Raw genomic sequence first — 24,057 nt, forward strand, 5'->3', positions numbered from 1 at the left:
CCACCAATCAAGGAGATGAGATGCCAAGCCTAAAGCCTCGGTCACAAATGCCATTACGAACTGCTACGAATGCCGTACGAACGATTTTCAGACAATGGAAAAACAGGGAGATTAATAAAATACATCGTTCGTATGAACCTTTGTGACCGTAGCTTAAGTTGACTTTAAAGCTCTTTGTTTATGACTCATCGAAGAAGCAGAGTGGCTATCGAAAAATGAAGCATGACAAAGCTGCACAACCACAAACAACTATTTACCCTCAGATGCCACAGGTTGGCACAAAAGATGAACAATTACAAATAACATTATGGCGCAAGGAGAAAAAGGATATAATAACATTTCTGTGAGAGCTGAAAAGTTATATATTTGTAGGTAAAAGGATGTATATTACTGTGTAAATATAAAGTCTACTCGTATGCCTCTCTACAGATGTGTTTGCATGATATATTTGTTTGTATTGGACAGATGTAAGCTGCGTTCAGATATGATGTGATAAACAACGTTGTTTTCTATGATGACATAAGTGTGATACACTTCACGTTTCAATATGTTATAACACAGAGCTCAGTGAATGCATGTAGGATCTTTGTTGCACACAGTTGCTATTCATTTATGCGTTTAAAAAAACACTCTAGTTTACCACTTCATATATGAACCAGCCTTTTTAGTTTTCGTTTTTGAGAGAATATGTGATTCTTGTGAAGCATTTCATGAAATGTAAAGAAATAATTTATCATAGGATTAGCTTAAATATTGTCTGTTTGGAACCAGAAGGGCAATAAGTTATATACTCATAATTATACAGTTAGTGCCCTTTTGGCTATGAACAGACAATAATTTACATGTGTAAAGCGGATGTTCACGATTTATAGATCATTTTAATTAGTTTAGATAAATAATTGAACTCTCTGTCTATTTTGTGGTAAGTTGACAGAAGAAGATGTAAATAGTCTCACAAAATAACAGGTCATTTAATTGTATTAATTAATAATAGTTATAATAATGTATTTATGAAAAGCATTTCTCACATACTTGCTCAAATGCGCTTAAAATTCATATCAATCTCATCGATTTTCACACTCCCTTTAAAGACATTCTGTGGAGGTTTTGAAGGATTGCATGAAGTAACAGATAATAGATTATGATTGAATATTCAAGATGGCACCTATATTGTAGTGCTTCATAGAGAAGGACATTGTGTTTAAAAGCTATGCAAGTATTAGACACATTTATAGTACATGCTTTACTTAAATGTACGTGTTGTATTTTGCACATTTATTTTTGTCTTCTCATTTTCTTAACTGCTATATAAGCCATTACACAGAGGCTCTAAGAAGCCTAATATTTTTCAGAGAATCGTCACAAATATCCTTAAATTTGTACAAATTTCCTCATTTGAAACCCCAAAAACAATACTTTCATTGTGGATTATAATCAACTGATGAAAAAATGCCTTTGATTATTTGCAGAGTAACAGAATATACATCTAAAAGAGAAATACACTTCTAGCTGAAAACTGGCAAAAGAAATTGTTTTTTTTAACATCAGTCCAAGTGCTTTTAATATCTCTAGACTCATTCTCTTGCCTTACATTTGTATAGAATTGAAGTATTGTACAAAACATAGATATATTTTATTACAGAGGTATAGTGCTGTCTGAAGAAGAAAAAAAAAGATATATGTTTTGGTATCAACAGTATGAATAGGAAGTTTCAAACAAATTATCTCTTAACTTTTTCATATTTTTAAACAATTTTTGTTCATGAATATTTAAATCTACTCTGATTGAAAGGAAATTGCCGGCATTTTCACTTTTAAAGATGTAAATTAATCTGTTGTGAAATGATAATAAAAATTATTTTCTTGTTTGCTGCACAGTATATTCTGCACTTGAGCTAGGTATATCCTTCGTCAAATTGCCACTTTGTGTCTTCTGTAACTTATGTTGTCAAATTATAGTTGGTTATTGCACATACATAGTAATACAGTCTGCAGAACACTAGGCAATTATTATGTATGAGATATTTAAATGATTTAAGACACACTTTGTTTCTTTTACAGATATATAATATTATATGCCCATCAAGTATTCAAATTCATGAAACAACTTATTGATATGTGATCTGCACGTTGTTGAAAGATATGACATTTCACAATTTATCTTGTGCTCTAGCAATGACAGAAATTAAAAATTGCAAAGAATTCAACAAAGATATACTAACTGTTACAGATTACAAATATGGTGTCTGCCAAATCGTCTGGTTGAAATATATTATTAGGCTTAGCAATGAGGAACTATTGAGATGGAATCAAATTCATCATTCTAATCAAGAACATGTGTCTTGTCCCAGGTAGAAGTGCATTAATGTGTGTTTTTCTTTTTATTAAATATGATTTTATTGATGTTTGATTGATTGTAAACCCTACCACTGTATGATCAAGAATTCAGAATTTAATTTAAAAACAATTCTGTGAAATGTATCTCCATTATCATAACTCAACATTTTCTTTAAAATCTGTTGATATGTATTACGCTTCTTTATAAGATATCCTCTTTGTGATTTTTCAGGTAAATATTTCAGTATTATAAGTTTAGCTTCCTTCCTTTATAACCATGCTGGGCATGATTTTCCTTTTCTATTTACCATGTAATATCTATTGTGTCCTTGATTATTAATGTTAATATTTTCAGTACATTGTTCTTTCTTGATTTTACAGCCTTGAATAGTTTTTTTGATCGTGCATGATTGTATGGAATCTTTGAGAGCAACAGTTGTTGTTTTTCTGTTATTTTAAAGTACCGTTCTGTAGTACAAAGAAAGCAGTATCACTAAAGTATAATTCAACTTTTTTGTTTATCCAAGAAAAGGTGAAACGAGTAAACAAGAAAATACATTATGTGATGCCTCAATGGCAATGTGCAAGGTGTATATTTATCAGTCACTTTCTTTTGTCTTATCTTCATATTCTTTTTGTATTCTTTGTCAAAATAATTTTCCCCTTTTTTTTTCATCCTGCAGTATGACATGCCCTCTTTGCACTTTGATTTTCTGTTCTATGTATTCTTTGTGTTCTTCATTAGAAGATTTATTCTTTTCTTTTCACTGCATTAACACATACTACAACAGGAATCTTTCTGCTTTTTTAAAAAACATGATGTTGCGTTGCTCCCTAATAAAATATCTGTGTTATCTACGTGTAACTGTGGCATGGCGAACAAGACTCCTTGTGTATTATACATGATGTTTGAATATATATATAATGCAGTGCAACATACAATGCAAACTTGTAGATAATATATGTGTATGAAGAGGGGGTACCTGTGTATATATACTATACAGCTTCAAGAAGAGTATTTTTAAACCCATCTCTGTTCCGTAGTGATGTGATGTTTGTATTTGCATTGAACTCATTCACCCACATGAATGAAATAAAAATGATCAGTCTGTAATTTCTGTATGTCATCAGCTAGTCGTGAATGTGTTAGAGAGTGCATGGCTAAACCATGCTCAGAGTTGATGGCTCACATAGAGCCAATTATAAAGATAGCTTGCTGAGAACCAGAGATCTGTTTCACAAAGCTTTTTCTCAATGACAAAAATCAGTGACAAATCTGCTGATAACCAATCGGACGCAAGGATTTTACTAGCTTATAACAAAAAAACTGTAATTTGTCACTGATGACAAGTTTTGTGAAATGGGGCCTTAACATTCAGTTATACCTTTTGGGTTCTCAGCATGCAATTATCTACTAGAAGCTATGGTGTGCATATGCTCCTGGGTAATATACAGTTGCATGAGTAATATGTTTGATAAAATAGATAATATGTGTGGAAATATTAACTATTTGCTTGCTATGGATCCAAGCCCCAGACTGCCAGTGGTCTGCCTTATTGTTTGGAGTACATGATACATATATACACTGTACATGTGACAAAACAGTTGACTTCAGCAGTCCAGTGTTTGTTCCTTTACTCAACTAAAGCATGTTAAGAGTTAAGTATGCTTTATTAACTAATGGCTAAGGCCTGGATAATACTTGTGGAGTGCCTAGAGTGTCAAGTCTGACGGACATAAGCACTATACAAGAACCCATTATTATTATTTTTATTTTTTTGATGTTGAACTATCTTTCTGTTTTGACTTTGTGTATATTGGTTTATTTATTTACATTTTAATGATTATGGTCAAGAAATGTTTGGTTCTGTCATCTGATTGTCAAACAGAATTGCAAAGGGCTATCTTATATTTTTAATAAACTTCCAGCAATCAAAAAATAACTGATGACACCCTTTGCTTCTTTTAGCTTTCCCATTATTTTATAAATGGACCTAGCTCATACATTCATTAGAATACAATGCATTAAATATATACCCTAAACCAAACAACAGCTAGGCCAAAGCACTTCACAAAGAAATATTTCCCAAAGTGTATAACTTGTTGCATGCTTCCACTTGGTCCTGAGGATGTAATATGCATGGAATTAAATCAAAATGCTCTTTTTTCTGGAGCAAAAAAAGATAGAGAAGTTTGTTTGATGTAAGATACAGCCCTGAAGATGTTTCTGAGATTGTACAATTTCAATTATATATAGTATCATTATTAAATACACTTGAAACATCACAATAATATGTCCTGTGCCTTTCTTTGTTGTTTTATTTTGTTTTATTTTCTTATACAATCTCGGTGGTCATGTATTTAAAAGGAGGGAGAGGGTGGAAAAGAGTTAAGAAGGAGAGAGGAAACCCTTGTACCATTTGTAAGGGAAGATAAATAAGTTACAAACGAGAGGGGCAAGAACATGAATGGTCCCAGGCCTGAATGGTCCAACAATAGATTTACTATTATGATGATGATCATCATGATCATTATTATTATTATTATTATAATCTTCATTATCATTATCATTTTTGTCTCGCCTGCGTAGCAAAAAGCGAGACAAAGGCGCCGCTTTTCCGGTGACGGCGGCGGCGACGGCGACGGCGACGGCGACGGCGTCAACATCAAAAACTTAACCTAAGGTTAAGTTTTTGAATTTTTGATATAATTTATAAAGTATAAGTTCTTAGTCAATGAAACTTTGACTATAGGGTAATCAAGTACCCCCAATCATGTGAGTAGAATTTCAGATCACAAAGTCAAGGTCAAAGGTCATTTCGGGTCAACAGACTTGGACTATGTTGTAGCATCATCATCGAAAACTTAACCTAAGGTTAAGTTTTTGAATTTTTGATATAATTTTGAAAGTATAAGTTCTTAGTCAATGAAAATTAGACTATAGGGTTATCAAGTCTCCCCAATCATGTGAGTAGAATTTCAGGTCACTTCGTTAAGGTCAAAGGTCATTTAAGGTCAACAAACTTAGACTTTGTTGTGGCACCACATAAAGATTTTCAAAATGCTTCTTTTTCGTTATTTTTCAACCGATTTTGATTCTGATTGTTTCATATGATAGGGCTAGGAGGGGGATTTAAAATTTCTACACGGAATTGTGAAATTCATTATCTATGCTAATTTATGCAAATTTATTCGAAATCATATAAAAGGCTTCTTCTCCTTCATTTCTCGACCGATTTTGATTTGGTTTGCTTTATATCGTAGAGCTAATTTTGGTACACTAAACTTCTACACAGAATTTTGAAATTGTTTTCCATTAATTAATTATGCTAATTTATGCAAATTTATTCGAAATCACAAAAAAGGCTTCTTCGCCTTCATTTCTCGACCGATTTTGATTTGGTTTGCCCTATCTGGTAGAGCTAAATTTGGAACACTAAACTTCTACACAGAATTGTGAGATTTTGCTCTATTGATTATTTATGGTACTTTATGCAAATGAAATGAAATTATGTCCCTTCCAGGGCATCAAATTTTTATTTTTTGACCAGTTCAAAAGTGTACCACATAATGTTGTTGCGAGATGCGGATGAGCGCTACGTCATTGACGTTCTGGTTTATCATATTGAATTGCGTTATGCAGGCGAGACCGCCGAGAGCGTTTCCCTTGTTTTATTATTATTGTTATCATTATTATTATTATCATTATCATTATTATTAATATTACTATTATTTTTTTTCTTCATTGTTATTTAGCATCATTATTATTATTATTTTTATGATATTCTCATAACCCAACAATTTACCTAATACAAAATTATCTATGATAGTTTTTATTCATTTTCCTAAGTGCAATCTTCCTGACCATTCTAATTTCGAATTTTGACAAATGTCATTTTATTTGTTTTCTACCGCTTCTGCTAGCTTTCTGCGGCAAGAAAAGAGAAGAGAAATTAGTGCAGCGCCCCTTACGGTATATTTACGTCACCCACTAGCGCTGCTTTCAAATTTGTCGAACTTCGTTGCGGTAAGTGTTCGTATTTTGTCGGTTATGTGGAAAATGCAGATGTGATGGTATAAAATATGATTAATTGGGACATTTTTATAGATTTTTTGAGATGTATAGAAAAACCAATAGACTCTAGAAATCGGCGTGAGAATGAAGATTTTATAGGGTGGATAGCGTCGCAGCCCCATATGCTGAAAATGATGTCCTGTAATATGAAGGGCCATACAATACATGTCTGCTAACATAACAATATATTCCACTTGAAAGTAACAAGATTTTTCAATTGTATTGCACATATAAGTGATCTCATATTATTCCTCATATTGTAGAGAGTAATTTTGCTGAATATTTTGTCGAAATTCGCCCAAAAAGAATGTTATTTTCACAATTAGGAAAGTGGTGTCATTTTGAAATTAGAGTTTGACTTTGTTGATATTGCAAAAACAAACGTTCCCATTTATGCTTACGCACTGTCATTCACTGCCAATTTGGGATGTTTGACATGAAAGATAGCATTTAAACTTAAAGGCTTGTAGATAAGGCCATGTAAAATTGATTTCATGTTGATCGTCCCCGCCCGCTTCCTTTTTGGGGGCCGCCTCCTATTTTTTGTTATTTGTTATTTTTGTTATTTTTTTTTTTTGAAATTTTTTTTGGATTTTTTTTGTTATTTTTTTTTTTTTGAAAGAAAAAAAACATGAAAAACACTGCTAAAATGGCTCTATTTCTGATTTAAAAAAAAAAAAATTGTCGGCGGCCATCTTGAAAAAAAATAGCCTCGACTGTCAGGGAAAATGTACCGAGCGGCCATTTTGAGCGGCCATTTTGAAATATCAAATATCAAATAACATGGTACACCCTCCTCCTCTTTTTCAAAAAATCCGGACGATCAACATGTAATCAATTTTACATGGCCTAAGGAGTACCAAATATATATATATTTTTTTATATTTTTTTTTTAGAGAATGTGAATGACTGTAAAATTGTGATAGAGTAAAGGAGCCGGTTTTCGGCCACTTAAGACAAAATCCTATTTTTTGGACCCTTTACTTCCTATTTATTATCATTTTTTGTTCAAATCATGAAGCAAATATTATTATTATTTAAACAAAACAAGAATCCCAGAAAAAAATCACGAATTGCCATGACAATATTCATTTCAATTTTCACTGTTTCGGAGTCAGTTTTCGGCATAGCGTACCAGTTTTCGGCCGCATGTACAAAGTCAATAGGAAGCGCGCGCACGCGCCGTGCGTTTCCGCGCTGATCTATAACACTAGCGGGCGGAGCAGATATCCCACGCCGGAGCTCGCCAGGCCGAAAACTAGTACTGCGGTGATCGGATATTGGAATCTGAATTGGACAGAGATATCGTGTGTGCGTTGCGGTGTGCGGCTGCATTGATTTAATACATGCGATGAGATACTTTTGAGCTTGCGACTAGCACAAAATTGGGGCTCTAAATCTGAAAAATACTTGAAATAAAGCTCATTTTATGGTACCCATATTTCTTAAAGACACGCGTAAGATACTCGATTTTTCAGATTCGGGTAGCGGGACCGCCGATTACATCGCTAAAATGTGACATTTTAGGATATATTTTTCATTGCAAATGTGGTTCTTCAGTGACACTGGCATAGTATGGTATGTGTGGGATATGTGTTATGCTATTATGCGATGTATTTTAGAGGGATTTTACCTTGCATCCAACCAATCGGCCGAAAACTGGAGCTGGCCGATTACCGGCTCCTTTACTCTAGATCTAGATTCTAGATCTAGATCTAGAGGGAGTTTTCGGCCGTTGGCAGTTTTCTGCCGATTCGTTGGATGCATGGTAAAATCCCTCTTACGCGTGTCTGTAAGGAATATGGGTCCCATAAAATGAGCTGTATTTCAAGTATTTTTCAGATTTAGAGTCAGATTTTGTGATTATCTCAAGCTCAAAAGTTTCTCAATGCATGCATATTATCCTATCAGTCGGATACTATAGCGCCGTATCTCTGTATAGTTTAGAATTCAATTTCTGATCACCGTACCCATAAACGGTATGGATTGGATCTCATACCCCCATTTAGTGCTAATAGTACAAATTGTCAGTCACATCCTGCACATGTACAAAACAAAATGGAAGAAAAATAATGATTATTGCTGAAATACATGTACTTAATTTTAGATGTGAAGCTCCAAAATCATAAAGTTAGCGTAAATGGCAGTAATAAATTAGTTCTGTAACTTCCAGCCAATTCCAAGCTCAAAAGAAAAAAAACAAAGAAAAAACCTCTGATTTTCCTCCTCAGCGTCCTGTTTTGCTAGAGTCTTTGAATCGTCTAGTTTGATCATCAGCAAAACAAAACGGATCGCTACGGTCCATTTCGCCCCCGCAAAAATGTATGGGTTTTACAAAAATAGAGCATGATTCCATTGCATGAAAGTGTTCTATGCTAATAGATTACCATCATCCACCAAGTACCTATTCTAGACCACCAATACTAGGTTTGTAGTACTGTTTACAAAAGTAAACTTCTAAGCATGCAGTAAATTTACTTAAATCTAACTTTGCCACCTTAAATCATCCTATCTTCCAGAATATGACACCAAAAATGAATTGTCTGACTGGTACAAGTTCATCAGAGAAGCTGTACTGAAGTGAATACCAGTATGGAAGACAGAATTGAGGTGAGTTATCTATTTGTTAACTTCAATCAAAATTACCAGCATATGAATTACATGTAAGTAATTCCCAAATAACATTCTGGACTAGAGTGCTTTATTCTGAAGATAACAAGATTTTTTTTTAAAGTGAAATATTTCTTGTAAAAGGAACATAGCTATTTATTGGTAGTTCAGTTTGTGCTCTTTTGATCAAAACCAATTTTAGAAACTTCAAATTGTGGAAAAAATAAATGTTTTAATACAGAAATCAATTAATCCATGATAGGTGAAGACTTATGGATTTGCCACTTGCTATGTAACTATTTCTAAAGTACAACTTAATATCCCCATTTCCATCAGAGAATTAACCTGTCTGGCCTCTCTCAAAAGATACCTTTAAATGTATTCTTCCCTCAGTAATATAATATGATTGACCTTTTTCATGAGTTTTATGTTCCTTTTCACATTGATTCTATTATTTTGTAGGTGCTATTTTACTTTTTACTTTTAGTGTTCCTAATTAATCAATAATATTGTTATTATTATTATTATTATTAAACCATGGTTTCAAACATGACATGATGTTTTCTTTATAGAATTACCAGGTTCTGAACCTGTTGGGTAGAGGAGGGTTTGCCTGCGTGTATCGAGCCAAGACAATCAGCACTGGACAGGAGGTTGCTATCAAAATGGTGAGGAAACAAATGTCTGGAAAAAACCAGGGATGCTAGTTTTCAGGCAATTGCCTGAATTCAGGCCCGGGCGAGTTATTTTCAGACCATAGTTTAGGCTTTTTTGTGTACAAAATAGCTAATTTTAGGTGATTTTCAGGCCCTCTAATCAATTCTAACTGGCATCCCTGAATATACAACATGCACAGTATCCAAAGTCTTATTACCCTACCATAAGCACAACCCATATCAGAGAATGTGTACTACTTGTACATTTTGGCTCCAAATGGCTTAATTTTTTCATTTATAGAATGCACACAATCTCATTTAAAATTTGATACCACAGAAGCTACTTGTAGCCAGTGCTATGATGAGAGAAAAAAAAAGACCCTCAAATATATTTCACAGTGACTATATAGAAATGAGTGACAAGGTCAATGTTGATATTTCTATTTTTTGAGTCACTGATAGGAAGCAGTATAATTACGACATTTTACCTAAAACTTCAAAATTTAGACTGTTTTCTATAAGAGAAATTCCTCTCTAGATACCAAACAAAATATCAAACAAAGAAATTACAGGGCACCCATGCAATATGTAACATTTTACAAAGTTGAGCTAATGTTGATTTTTTTTCTTCTGTTTCTGTTTGCTTGTTTTGTTAGATTGATAAAAAGTTGATGCAATCTAGTGGCATGGCAACCAGAGTAAAGAATGAAGTAGAAATACACTGTCAACTGAAACACCCATCCATCCTTGAGGTATTTATTCATGTGTCAATTTGTGTTTTGCGTGAAGGTTCTCTACGCATGTAGTATGTGTCTCTTGCTATTCCTGTTATCTTTGTATATTATAATGTAAAGGGTCAATGGTAGAGCAATGGTCTTATAACTGGAAGGCGTAAGGTCTTGGGTTCAAAACCAAGTCGATGCACTAGTGCCCTTTGGTGTGGCATTCATCCTCATAACCAAGTCCATTTGGGAGGACTTTAAGCCATCGGTCCCCTGTTTGCTTACTTGCAAGCATACACATGCTTTCCTAGCAGTCAGGTGAAACAAACAATATAAGTTGAATCAGCAGACTCTCACTGAAAGCTCTAAGACACTTGGGTACATTACCTTTCTAAATACATTTCCATTCCTAATTATGACAATTCATGATGAACATACATGTACTGTTGGTATCAATCCTCCTCCTCCCCTCCCCCCCCCCCCCCACCCCCTGAAGAATCAATGCAAAAATAAGCATGTCATAAATCAAAAAGGTATTTGACCCTTCAAAGTTTGAAGTCCAACACCACAACAACGTCATTGACCGTGAGGTAGTTCCATGCTTGCTTGAAGATTCTACATCTATTAAAGTGACTCAGTAACATTGTTGAAAGTTGATCAAAAATTGCATAATTTTTGTTTGAAATGTTACTTTTTATATTCCTTTTACTGTACTAACCCTCTAACATGCAAAAATCCTTAAAACATTCTCAAACCACAAAGATATCTATCGTTTTCTTTGAAGGTGTCACTGTGCAACACCCTCTAATAGTGATTAACAGTAAATTATTCCAACCATTTTTTAATTTTCCCAACCGTTTTCCATGGTAACTTTTTATCACCAGCTTTACAGCTACTTTGAAGATAACAACTATGTGTACCTAGTCTTAGAGCTGGCTCAGAATGGAGAACTCTTACGCTATCTCAAGAAAAAGGCAAGAGTGTTCGGTGAAGAGGAAGGTATGTACCAATATTTTATTCAGTTGATGTGCATTGCTTTTTAGTTTTCTACCTAAAACATAAAACAGATTATATTTATGTGGTGAAATTTGATTCCATGAAGTTTTGTCGTTGTTGTTATGATCAGAAAACTAACAAATATTTGCAATATTCAGATAAGCTTGAGTTCTTCTTTTCCATGATCATAAAATGTTTATTTCTCAGTTCTTTCAAGATTCTCTTCATTTTCACTCGAAAGGACCACCTGGAAAAATATATTAATTTTGAAATTCATGAAAATATATTTCTGTTCTCCTATAAACAGTAAAACTTATAGATCCTAATAAGGGCTCTGGTACTACCTTGCAAGTATGACATCTGAAAGAAAAAGTCTCAATTTGTTGACATATTTCACTTTAGTTTTGTATTATATAGATACCCTCAACCTGAGAAAATAGGCTGGTTAAAAAAAGTTTTCATTTTGCCATTGTCTTATATGAAATAATAGGTATTTGTGACATTGTTTATCATTGTGAACAGCTCGTCAGTTCCTGGAGGAGATTGTGATAGGTCTGCTCTACCTACATTCACACGGCATCCTACATAGGGATCTAACGTTAGCAAACATTCTGCTCACCAGAGATATGCACTGTGTAAGTCAAAGCAACCATCATTCCAAAATATTTTCTTAAGCTTTCTTCCAAGTTGTATAATAAAGAAAATTTGCTCTGTAGAAGAAAAAAAAGATAGAGGTTAATTTTAGGGTCATGTTGTATGTTTCAGTAACTTAGGGGGGGGGGGGTCTAAATCTACTTGAGCCCCTGTTATTATGCCTTCCTATTTAGTGTTGAGGTTGATAGCGTATGCCAAGTATACTTTCCTCATCCGTCCAATCTCTTTTTTCTTTTTCTTTTTTGGGGGGGTGGGGGTGGGCTTTCATAGACAAACAATACTAAATGATATCCATTCTGAAGGCAGGCAATGAAATGCTTAATATTGCATTATCCATTATATGTTATGGGCTTTATCACTTGTAATATTTATCTCTTGTATACGGTACTGGTATTCTGTTTTCTTACAAGTGAATTTGAATAGGATTTTAAGATTGTATGATCTGTATCGAGGCCATCTGATCTATCATTATGTGCATGCTCTTTACCTTAAACCAGTACCATGACATTTAGAAACAGGGATACATTACTTATATTCTGTGCATAACATTATGGCAGGTTTGACTAATTGCATTCTGTTTCAAGTTTCAATATCAAGTGATATCTTTGTAATCCTGCAGAAAATAGCAGACTTTGGATTGGCGGCACAGCTCAAGCTTCCAGAGGAACAGCATTACACGATGTGTGGTACTCCCAACTACATCTCACCTGAGATAGCTACCAGGGGACCACATGGACTCCAGTCTGATGTATGGTCTCTAGGGTGTATGCTCTACACCTTCTTGACCGGTACCCCACCTTTTGATACAGAGGCTGTTAAGACAACACTCAATAAGGTAGAGTAGATAGGTGTTAAGTGTTGTATGGTCTCTAGGGTGTATGCCCTACACCTTCTTGACCGGTACCCCATCGTTCGATACAGAGGCTGTTAAGACAACACTCAATAAGGTAGAGTAGATAGGTGTTAAGTGTTGTATGGTCTCTAGGGTGTATGCCCTACACCTTCTTGACCGGTACCCCACCGTTCGATACAGAGGCTGTCAAGACAACGCTTAATAAGGTTGGTGGATGGATGTCATTTGTGAAGTAAATGGGTGTAAAGTGTGTAATAGTCCAGGGAGTGTTTCACAAAGACTAAGATCAACTTTATGTTGGACTTAACTATGGCTGGTTGCCCTCACCCTTGGTCTCAAACTTATGATCTTTAGATAATATTTTTGTTTTAGATTGCTAAATGTTTCCCTGACAGTCTAGGTATCGAAGGAAGGGTTACAAGTCAGGAAGGTGTCTAGCATGCATGTTATGGGGGGGGGGGGGGGGGGGGGGGGTCACAATGACTAAGATTGACTTTAAGGTTTGGTTGTGTTTTTTTTTTCTCTCTCTCTCTCTCTCTCTCTCTCTCTCTGTCCCTCTGTCTATCTATCTATCTTAATTATGTTTCTATCTTTGTTATCATCAATACTAGGTGATGTTAGCAGAGTACGTCATGCCTACCCATATCTCCATGGAAGCCAAGGACTTGATCAATAAGATGTTAAGAAAGGATCCTACAGAGAGGATTGGTCTATCAACGGTCCTGGATCATCCCTTCATGGACAAGACTCGCTTCAATGGAACCAAGAATAGACCTCTCTCTAAGGTATCCTAATCTCTGGCCTGTATAATTCTCTATCATACTCTCAAATTGGAAATTTTAGGTGAAGCTTATTGTAATGAATAATTAGTTACATATTTGCTTGTGTGTGTGTTTCTGTACACATGTGCTTATTTACTTTTTGTTTATTTGAATCTCATATTCTTTTGGCTACTTGTTATTCCCATACTGTAAGTATCAAGAGTTTAAGAACAATGACTAAAAGACTAAAGACTAAAGACTTAATGACAACCTACCAATAAAGTTCAGGTATGGCCTTCAGTCATGTGGACACATAGTACACAATATTACCAAGATTGGCGGAATGTGTGCAACGAAAATCAGTGAATTAAGATACTAGATTAAAGTTATAATCTTTTCTTTCAAATTTAAAAAAAGAAAATGGATTGTCTTTCTTCTTTACTCAGAGGCCAGTAGAATCATCACTGGACAGTGGTCTTGCTACCATGGCAACCATATCCTCCTCCCACACATCAAACCGTACCTCATCCCGTAGCAGACCGATGAGAGCCCTTCCATTGTCAACACTTACACCGGTCATCTCAGAGGGTGAGGGGTCAAGAGGTCAGGTCAAAGGTCATCATCATGGAGACGGGATTGGGTCAAGTTGGAATCAGTATGACAGGCATCCACCCTCACCACCAGTGAGACAACGAGCCAATCACAGTGCAGCCTTACAGTCAAGAAGTGAGCAAGCAGGAGAAACGCTAGAGTCCAGACCATGGTTTTCAGGTGCTGGTAAGTATCTTTTCTCACTTTTATTATGTCTTTCCTTTATCAGAAGAAGGTGCATTTATTTTGTTATACTTTGCCAAATTGAAAATGCATTAGTTCTTAATCGAGCATTTTTTACCATTGCCATCAGTCTCATCATTTCAGATATATCGTTCTTCTTTTTCTAAAGAAATACTAATAACATTATTGATATTGAAAATTATTCCTCATAAAAACAGTGAATTTATTGTTTTGTACGTTTATCTTTGATTGCACTTGGCTTTCATTTTATAGTTGATATTCTAGAATGAATTTAGTAAGGATAGTTTATTGTTTGAGCTCCACCATTGTAGAGTATTAAAGCTTATTACTGAAGTACGTCAGTAAAGTTGGATATTTTTTCTTTGTTCACAGCTCTAAAGCAGAAGGCATCGAGCTCTCAGGACCTAAGGGTGACCAGCAGTGATAGGACGCAACCTCCTGCATCCTCCCATACATCCCATACATCACAGACCAGAGACTACAACCTATCAACTAAACCTTCCATGAGTGATGGAAACATGAAAGGGTTTGATACGAAGCCTAGAGGGATGTATCAATCTCATGAACAAGACATCCACAGAAGCCACGGACATGTGTATTATGATGATGCTCAGGTGAAAAGAAGCGGGTCCTGGAAATCACAAGAGTTCTTTGGACAGCATGGTTCGATCCTGAGAGAAAAGAGCAGAACAGAGACATCGGGACACTATGACAGAGTGGATGATGCAAAACACAGACTTTTCTCTGAAGCAGATATTGATTCTGATAGGAGACGGGATCTCACAGTGAGAACTGACCATGCAATGGATAAGTGTACAGACAAGAAACAAAGTGCCCAATCCTCTGTAAGTGACCATCCTAGCGTGCATGGTATGCATGCTGCATTACCATCACCAGCATCGTGTGCAGGATTATCCAGTAAGCAGGATGGGGCGCTGCATAAGGACAGCAAGGCTGCAGAAAAGAGTAGCCATAGGCGGAGTCAATCCAAGTCACATGACCTAGACAAAGGTAGTGATTGGACGCAGAGACATACCCGCAAGCATGAAAAGAGGGAAGGAGGAGGAGGAGGAGGGGGTAAGGGGGAGGGTGGAGCTGGTGTTCAGAGCTTAGCTCATTTGACCCCTCCTCTCAATGCTACAAGACTAAGACCGATCAGGCAAAGAACAAGAAATGCAGTGGTAAGGCAATCAAACCAATCAAAGATGTCTGTATGATATTGGATTACTATGAAAATAGACCAGTTCATAGTTATCACATGTGACAAGTGGCCCCAAATATCCAGAGATCTTTTATACATGGAGACGTCCCCCTTTGTGCATTAATAATCACTGCCAAAGTGATAAAGGTGCTGCATGAATACCTTTTGTTTGCCCTCTTGAGATGAATACTTCCACCTGTGTATCAGAAAATGTACCGTCTGTGAATAAATGAGTAACGATTACATATCTTTTGTGAGTACCGTACATGTTCAGTAATCATCTTGGTTTTAAAAGTTTGGTACAAATAACCTTTATCAGCCCATGTTCAGATTGTATCTATGGACCGACTTCTTTAAATGACATACTAATAGTCAAGCTTGTTTAATAGTAGATTAATTAAAGACTGATAATATATCATTAAGTGAATACGAGATGGACATTGCTTGATGATAGTTGTATTCAAGTAGGTTTATTCATAAAGATGGTTCATATCCAGGGAGCTACTGTAGTTTCATGATATTTATTTATGTGATTGTATTTTTCACACCTCACTTTGTACAATTTTTAAGTTCTACCTGTGTTTAATTAGATTATTTGCAATGTCCTTGAGAATATCATGGAGAAGGAAAACCAAGATGATAGTGTACACACTATCCAGTATAAATTGTGTTATACAGTAGGCTTGCGGGTGCACCATGTGAGAGAGAGAGAGAGGGAGGATTGAGAAGTCCTGAAAAGGACTCTCGGCTGACGACGGATAGTCAACCTGTTCGAAACGTCGAGTCACTCCTGCCACTCATCCTCTCCAAGCGCTATAGTTCTCCTTAGAACTATATGCTAAGAAAGATAACCGAGAGTCCTTTTCAGGACTTCTCAATCCTTCCTCTCTCTGTCACATGGTGCACCCGCAAGCCTACTGTACATCTACATCACCATGCAAGCCGATACTTACAAGCAGCATAAATTGTGTTGTATTTTCAAACATGTCGCGTCTTTGAGAGCTCATATTTCTTGATGGCTTTGATTGTTAGGTGAGCATCATGCTTGGAGGAGAGGTGTGTCTTGAGTTCTTGAAGACCAAAGATGGACAGGACAGGGTGGTAGAAGTCTTGAGGATATCACAAGATGGAATGCAGGTAGGTTACCATCAACATCAGTTAAAGTCCCACTGCATTACTTATAGCTACTTGCGCCCTCTATATAGCAAACGATGCCTAATCGGTGCCCATTGGTCCCCCATGATCCCCTTTTTCTTATGTTCATTGAGAGCTGATTTGATGAGATAATCACCTGTCAGTGACCTTGCAGGGAGGTCTAATCCCCCTGGCCAAACTAGTACAGACGGGCTTTAAGACTCTCATACTTATCTTGCAATTCGTGTTTTTACTATTTAGATGGTTTATGATTACCATCTCTACCTCAAAATTAATTTATCGAAGGGAGAAATTATTTTAAAGAAAGAGAGAGAGAGAGAGTAAAGATGATTTGATATGGGAGTCTTTTCCAAATTCATAGTATGATTGCTGTAATCAAGGTATAACTGGTTCACATGATATACAAACTAACTAGCTAAGAACTGGACTAAAATGGACTGGACTAAAACGGTGGAAGTGTCGTGGCCGAGTGGTTTAAGGCGCTTGACTGGAGATGCGAAGGTCGAGGGTTCGAATCCCAACACGGCGCTAATATCCTTTGGTAAGATATTAACCTGCACTTGCTACTCTCCACCCAGGTGTTAAATGGGTACCCGGTAGGATGGGATTGTCATTGTTGGTCAAACAGCTTTTGAGCGTCAAGTAATGCCTAGCTGGAATGCTCCCCAGGGAGTGGAGATTGTGCACACAATGTGTGCGTGCAAGTATTGAATCCGATGACCGGGGTAATAGTATATCTGTAAAGAGCTTAGAGACATTTGTATTCAGCGCTATATAAAAGCGAAATATTATTATTATTATTAAAACAAGACAGTGGTATTACCAAGCATAGTTACCATGATTACAATAATGATGTGTTTGTATTCTCAGGTCACCATCTACCAGCCCAATGGGGGTAAAGGTTTCCCCATCATGGATGACCCTCCATCCCCACCCCAAGACAGTGGTATTACCAAACATAGTTACCATGATCTACCGTCCAAGTACTGGAAGAAATACCAGTATGCGTCAAGATTCATCCAACTCGTCCGGTCTAAGACCCCCAAGGTCACCTTCTATACACCACATGCTAAGTGCATGCTGATGGAGAACGGTCCGACAGCGGACTGTGAGGCTTGCTTCTATGATGGTGAGTGTAGCTATGATTTGTGTATATCTTGAAATTCTTGTTGATTGAATTTTTTAAAGAGTGCTAAATAGTTTCTGCTTTTTGCTTCCTTGATGTAAGTTGCAAGAGACCTCGAGCTAGGAATCCCTCGTGTTAGCCATGCAAAAAAAAAAGGAAGAAATAAAAGGAAACATAGAAAAGAAGAGAAAAATTCCAATATAAAATATATACCTGTATTTTTTTGTAGTTAATAAAATTTTGTATCTTTCTGGTATAAGTAGGATCAATAGAACTAATAATTAATTTAATCTAGTATACAAGACAAATTTAAAGAGAGCTTTCAATATCATGGGAACATGTTCCACTATCAAAATGATATCATCTATTTTTTTCATTAGGAACTAAAATTCATGCCACCTCAGCAGAACTGGATGTTACTGAGAGTAACGGTCAAACGGTCAAGCTTCCCGCTGATCAGAACAGTGACCAGATACCTAGCCATCTCAAACCAATCATCAGTAGCTTCTATACAGTGAGTACAGATATTATCGTATCCGGACACCTACCCCCTGGACATCCATCCCCCGAATAACCACCCCCAGTCAACTACCCCCTAGGGGGTAGTTGACTGGGGGTGGTTATCCGGGGGGGGGGGGGGGGGGGGGTGGATGTCCAGGGGGGAAGTATCCTAGGACCCATATATATATATATTTATATATATATATATTACATTGCAGTCATTCACATTTGGATGTAAATACGTTCTAAATGTGAACAGTAGCTTCGCCAGATATTTGCGCCTAGTTTTGAAATTATGCAACAAACCACTGCATTTGATGTTTATGATGACGTAAGTGTTATTTGAACATTTCTGTATCATTTGACACAGAGCACAGTGGAAGAAATGGATACGTGTAAGCAGGGCTCAAATTAATTTTTGTCAAATTTGACGGGGGGTGCTTTTTAATCTTAAAAAAAAAAAAGAGCCCCCGTGAGCCTTTTCACGGGGGCTCTTTTAGTACTGACGGGGGGTGCTTTTTAATACAAATTTCCATTGAATTGGTGGTACCCATGATACTCCTAAATTCTTTGCTATTTCATCGTTATCAACATTATTTCCCTCTTACAATTTTACATGTTATAACATGCAGCTAATGGTCAGATCTCCTCCCTCTGTATACGAAATTTCTGGTCCAAGCCCGTACAGTCGCCTCTTCGCCAACTGGTTTCCTCTTACTAAATTTAGCTTTCGGTTGATTTACTGGTCGAGGTTCATTATTTGCTGGTCTTTTGGAATCACCAGATTTCAGAGGATTCACGGTATTCACAATGAAAAACTTTTCCATGTTTCGGTCCTTGCCCGATGGCCTCTATCTAGGTCCAGCAGATATGGGGCAGCGTGCACACTAGTATACTCCCGGCGAGCGACCTTTTCAAACCTAATCTAGCCACATATTACCCTGGTCGTAGCCGAGCTGCCAAATAGCGCTCAAGCATATCAGGTACCCATTTACACCTGGGTGGAGAGTGGCAAATGTAGATTAACGTCTTGCCAAAGGACATTAGGGCCGTGACGGGACTTGAACCCCGTACCTTGTGATCTGCAGTCGGGTGACTTATTCACTAGTCCACAACACCTCTACCTTACCCACCCTTTGACTAACTATTTCATATTGGAGCAAGAGTATTAATACTAACCACCATATCACGTCATACATGTTTGTGATAAATTGAAGAAAAAATAGGTAACATTATCATATTCCATTTTAATTTAAGGAATTAAAATTGCATTGGATCAAGTGTTCATTGTTTAGTTCTAAGAATATTTTGTGACACTTTTTGTCATTAAATTGCTTTTGAATGGACCTCAAATGGCTGTGAAATAATCCTTAGATATCATTTCTGCATGTATTGTACGATTGTGATGACCCAAGTAATCATGGTTCAACTGGTATTTTTATTTGTTGATTATAGTGGAGACAGCATTGCGTGGATGTTGAATCTGCTATTGCTAGTCTTGAGTCCAGACATGGCTATGGACCTTTCTTCCCTCTGATTCTCTCAAGGTAAGTAGATGTATCATCACTCAGCATGTATGTGTATGCTATCACTTTAGTTTGTATAGCCAAGTAAAAGATATTAAAATCATTGGATGGTGCTTAAGAATAATGTTACATAGATAAATCGTAACTTAATCTTAAGAGAAATCTGATGAAACAGAAAACGATTCATTGTTTGTAATTTTTAACATAGATTTCTTTTACAACTTGAGAGATTCAGGCCATTAGAAGAAGTACCGTAAAGCGTCATTTTGATTCAAGGAATTATTGAACCAGTGTATTAATCATTGTGTATATTTGTTCATGTATTATTATTTTATGCTTTATAGGAAGCCATTGCAAGAATCCTACCAGCAAGGGAACAAAGTGACAGCATCAAAAAACATTAGAACCTCAGCAGCTACATCTCATACAACCCCTGCCACCACCGCCACCTCCACCAACACGGTGCCACCCTCTACCACTCCCCACCCTGGTGGCCCCACCCAGGCGTGTCCCCAGGGGTCTGTTACCTCCCCCAGTGTAATGGCCGCACCCACAGCCTCTGTGTGTTCCTTTGATGGTACTATATGCAGTGTGGCTAGGAGTGTACAGGGCAAGGATAGGACTAGACACAGGAAAACAGACAAAGGTTTGTGAACACTCTAGCTGCCAAATATTCAATTCAGTTCAATCCAACTTCACAGGTTTTCGTAACCTTCATGGAAAGCCCCGCATATAACCTTTGTAATTTAACTACCACATAAGTCTGTGAATATTGATGTGCATCCCCTCTTTCTTTTCTCTTCTTTTTTCTGTCTTTTCCCCCTTTTACCAATATTTTGTTCCTCCATATTTGTATTATTATGTATCCTTTGAGGGTAGTCATACTATCAAGCTTTGCTTATTTTGTCAACCCTCCTGTTTGATGTTCTCGATTAGTTACACCCAGCCTTACTTTATTCTACATATATTCTTTTGTCATGTGTAAATTTGCAATATTTGTAAAAATTCAAAAGAAAAAAGAAAATCAAACAGAAATAAATAAATCAAATCAAATCAAATCCAATCAAAATTTATTGTTACTGTATACTTTGATTTTTATATTGCAAATAAATTGAATCCCATGTTATTGTAATATTTCCATTGGGGCACGTTGCCGAATTGTAAAAATATTTACATATATTTAACAGTTTAAAATATCAGGATATATCAATGATATCAAGATGTGCATAGATGACATGAAAATTTAAATCAAAATTAAAATAGCATCCTGTTATGTGGCTTTATTTTCATCATCTCAAAGCAAACATTTCTTCCTTTTACTTTCAGGTGGTAGTTCCAAAGAGGCTTGTAAAGTGACATCCCAAGCCTCCTCCCATCCTGAGGGTAAGGATGGAGTACTTAAGAGCGTCTTTGTTCCAAACATTGGATGGGCATCACAGGTAATAGACTCAGATAACAATCTATATTTACATCAGTTTTAAAACTAGTTTTCCATCAGTTTTGAAACAGAAGGATATAATGGTAATTTGTGATTCAAACTTACAGTGCTTAGAAGTATATTTACAGGTATTTAAAGTAAAATTTCAAGAGTCAGTTTTCAATCTTTCTCGCTCTCTCTCTCTCACTCTCTCTCTCTCTCTCTCTCTCTCTCTCACTGTCTCTCACTGTCTCTCTCTCTCTTTCTCTCATATTGATTATTTTGGAGCACTAAAAACTAAATAGTACCAGCCTTTACAAAACTACAGAATGAGAAGAGAAAAATGAAATACATAGACTCATAAAAATAGGTAAATTACATTAACCACATGGAAATAATGATATATTAATATATTATTTTATATTTTATTGGAGTGCATAGTTTGATAATGACCGGTGATGTATTCTTATCTTGTAGATGAGTTCTGGTGAGGTGAGGGTACAGTATAACGATGGTTCAATGATCCTAGTCCATGCTACTACATGCTACTACATATTAATAGTCTGATATTAACCTGTGATGTATTCTTATCTTATAGATGAGTTCTGGGGAGGTGAGAGTACAGTATAACGATGGTTCAATGATCCTCGTCCATGCTACTACATATTAATAGTCTGATATTAACCTGTGATGTATTCTTATCTTATAGATGAGTTCTGGTGAGGTTAGAGTACAGTATAACGATGGTTCAATGATCCTAGTCCATGCTACTACATCTACCATCAAATACATGGACTCACAGGGCAAAGGTCAAAGGTCAGTCTAGCATCCTCTACTATATGTCATCTAAAATCAGTGAAGTATGTGATGGGTACCAAGATGTCAAAAGCAAAAGACGGCATGGAAATATATTCCCTAATCATTGAATTTGGAGAGAATTACACCTAGTTTCAAAGCTTGAGTCAGTTCAACAAATACAATTTACATATTGCTTTCAAAAGTGTGCAAAAGCTTTGATATCTATTGTATGATAATATCATTGTTCTTATATTTTTCATTCTGCTAACAATATTTCAGACAATGTCATGTATAATTCAACCATTAGAGAAGACTAACATGTATGGTGTGGGTACTTTTTTAATATGACCCCAAGAAGAGCTTCATAAAAGTTGTTATGGAAATGACTGCATTATTTCTTAATAGTTGATTATTTCAAATCAACTACTCAGCGGTCCTGTTTGAACAAAGTGCATCACCGTATAACTTGATTCCTATTCAACAATATTTATCGTTCTTCTTAATATAATTAGTCATAAGTTTTAATGTTTCTAGTGTGCTTTTCTGTTTTTTTCCTGCAGCTATGGTAGAAATGCAGTGTTACCCAGTCACATCAGAGAGAAGCTTCTTCACATGCCTCATATCATCCAACTCTTTGTCAATCAAAACAAACCAACATGACATCGGTGATTGCAGCTATGTTACCATAGAGTAATGAACTAGGTATCAATAATATCTCCTGCATGTATGCCATTCAGCACTCCCAACACAAAGTCAGTGTGTTTCTACCGGAGACCCGGGAAGTAACAGTCTTGTCTACCAGGAAAGTAACCCCTATGAGAATGTTACCAATCTGTTTCTACAGAAGTGCAGTTAACAGACTTCAGCTGACTTCAGCAGGTATACTGGATGCCTGGAAAGTGGGCAATACATGCAGTAATGCATTGTGTCATGTGACCTATATGCTAATATTCAAATATGGAAAAGTTCTACAGAACTGAGAAGGAGAGCGCACCTGGGAAAGTCCACCTCTGGAGATGGGAACGGCATTCTGTTAGCACTAGCTTTATGATCATATTATGGTGACTTTCTGCAGAATCCCATACCTAGTAAAGTCCGGAAAAATCTGCACAGTAACAGATTGTAGCAATATTTTGACATTTTTTAGAACCCAGCTGATTGTCCCCTGTTTTATTATTTATATTCCTGAACCTCTCCCCAGTGTCTAGAGGGAAAGTGGGATGGTTAGTTGTTAGGTATGATGGTTTGCAGTTGTTGATCACTTTACTCATTCTCTACCATGCTGTAGGATATTTCAGTTGATATTTGTTTTTCATTAAATAGGAGTGGTATTTTTCTGATTAGCCATCATGCTTTTGTTCACTCCTTTTAATATCTATATATAATTGTTCTTTTAGTGTGCATGCTAGTAGCTCACAGCAATACATGTAGGTGGTTTTAAAAATATATCATGTTATTCAAACATGTTGAATACCCTTTCATTATTTTCTCACAAACCATTGCATGTGAAATACTCTTATCTTATCTTTATACTGCCCGATGTACATCTTTAAAGCTATATCATTTCCTCTTACTAAGTACATGTATTAACATAATGGGATGTTTAAAGAAGTAATTTGTTGCAACCATCATCACATTGCTGTACAAGATATAAAATGCATGTAAAACTGTATGTAAGATAAAGATAGCTTTTTGTCCAAATGTTACAATGCTACAATACATTCACAAGTATTTAGGAGTTAGAAAGAATATTCATTATTGGTATCTTGATGCCAAAAGTTACCCCTTTACCTTCATGCTCCAACTCTCCTTCCTGTAATTCCTCTAATATCTTTGTGTTGATTGTTCAACGATGATTTCTTAATCGATTCGTG

General features: G+C 36.2%; 1 protein-coding gene across 1 annotated transcript; it reads left to right on the top strand.

The window, feature by feature from the left end:
- Positions 1-6,314: 6,314 nt before the first annotated feature.
- LOC589028 (serine/threonine-protein kinase PLK4) lies at positions 6,315-23,221 on the top strand. The gene is made up of 18 exons (XM_030980237.1): positions 6,315-6,364; positions 8,932-9,022; positions 9,595-9,690; positions 10,335-10,430; positions 11,285-11,399; positions 11,919-12,031; positions 12,670-12,885; positions 13,515-13,688; positions 14,111-14,441; positions 14,832-15,640; positions 16,693-16,797; positions 17,686-17,944; positions 18,322-18,455; positions 19,898-19,989; positions 20,238-20,614; positions 21,295-21,407; positions 22,095-22,201; positions 22,744-23,221. Exons 2-18 carry the CDS (start codon positions 9,005-9,007, stop codon positions 22,841-22,843), a joined length of 3,255 nt encoding a protein of 1,084 aa, XP_030836097.1. The 5' UTR covers positions 6,315-6,364; positions 8,932-9,004; the 3' UTR covers positions 22,844-23,221.
- Positions 23,222-24,057: the final 836 nt, after the last annotated feature.

The sequence above is a fragment of the Strongylocentrotus purpuratus genome, unplaced genomic scaffold, assembly GCF_000002235.5.
Source record: "Strongylocentrotus purpuratus isolate Spur 01 unplaced genomic scaffold, Spur_5.0 spur5_scaffold_11, whole genome shotgun sequence".
NCBI lineage: Eukaryota > Metazoa > Echinodermata > Echinoidea > Camarodonta > Strongylocentrotidae > Strongylocentrotus > Strongylocentrotus purpuratus.

What these genes read in the sequence shown, in the direction of transcription:
- LOC589028 (XM_030980237.1), top strand. An exon ending in AAAGAACAAGAAATGCAGTG is followed by an intron (nt 15,641 to 16,692) that starts GTAAGGCAATCA and finishes TTTGATTGTTAG; the next exon opens with GTGAGCATCATGCTTGGAGG. An exon ending in TATCACAAGATGGAATGCAG is followed by an intron (nt 16,798 to 17,685) that starts GTAGGTTACCAT and finishes TTGTATTCTCAG; the next exon opens with GTCACCATCTACCAGCCCAA.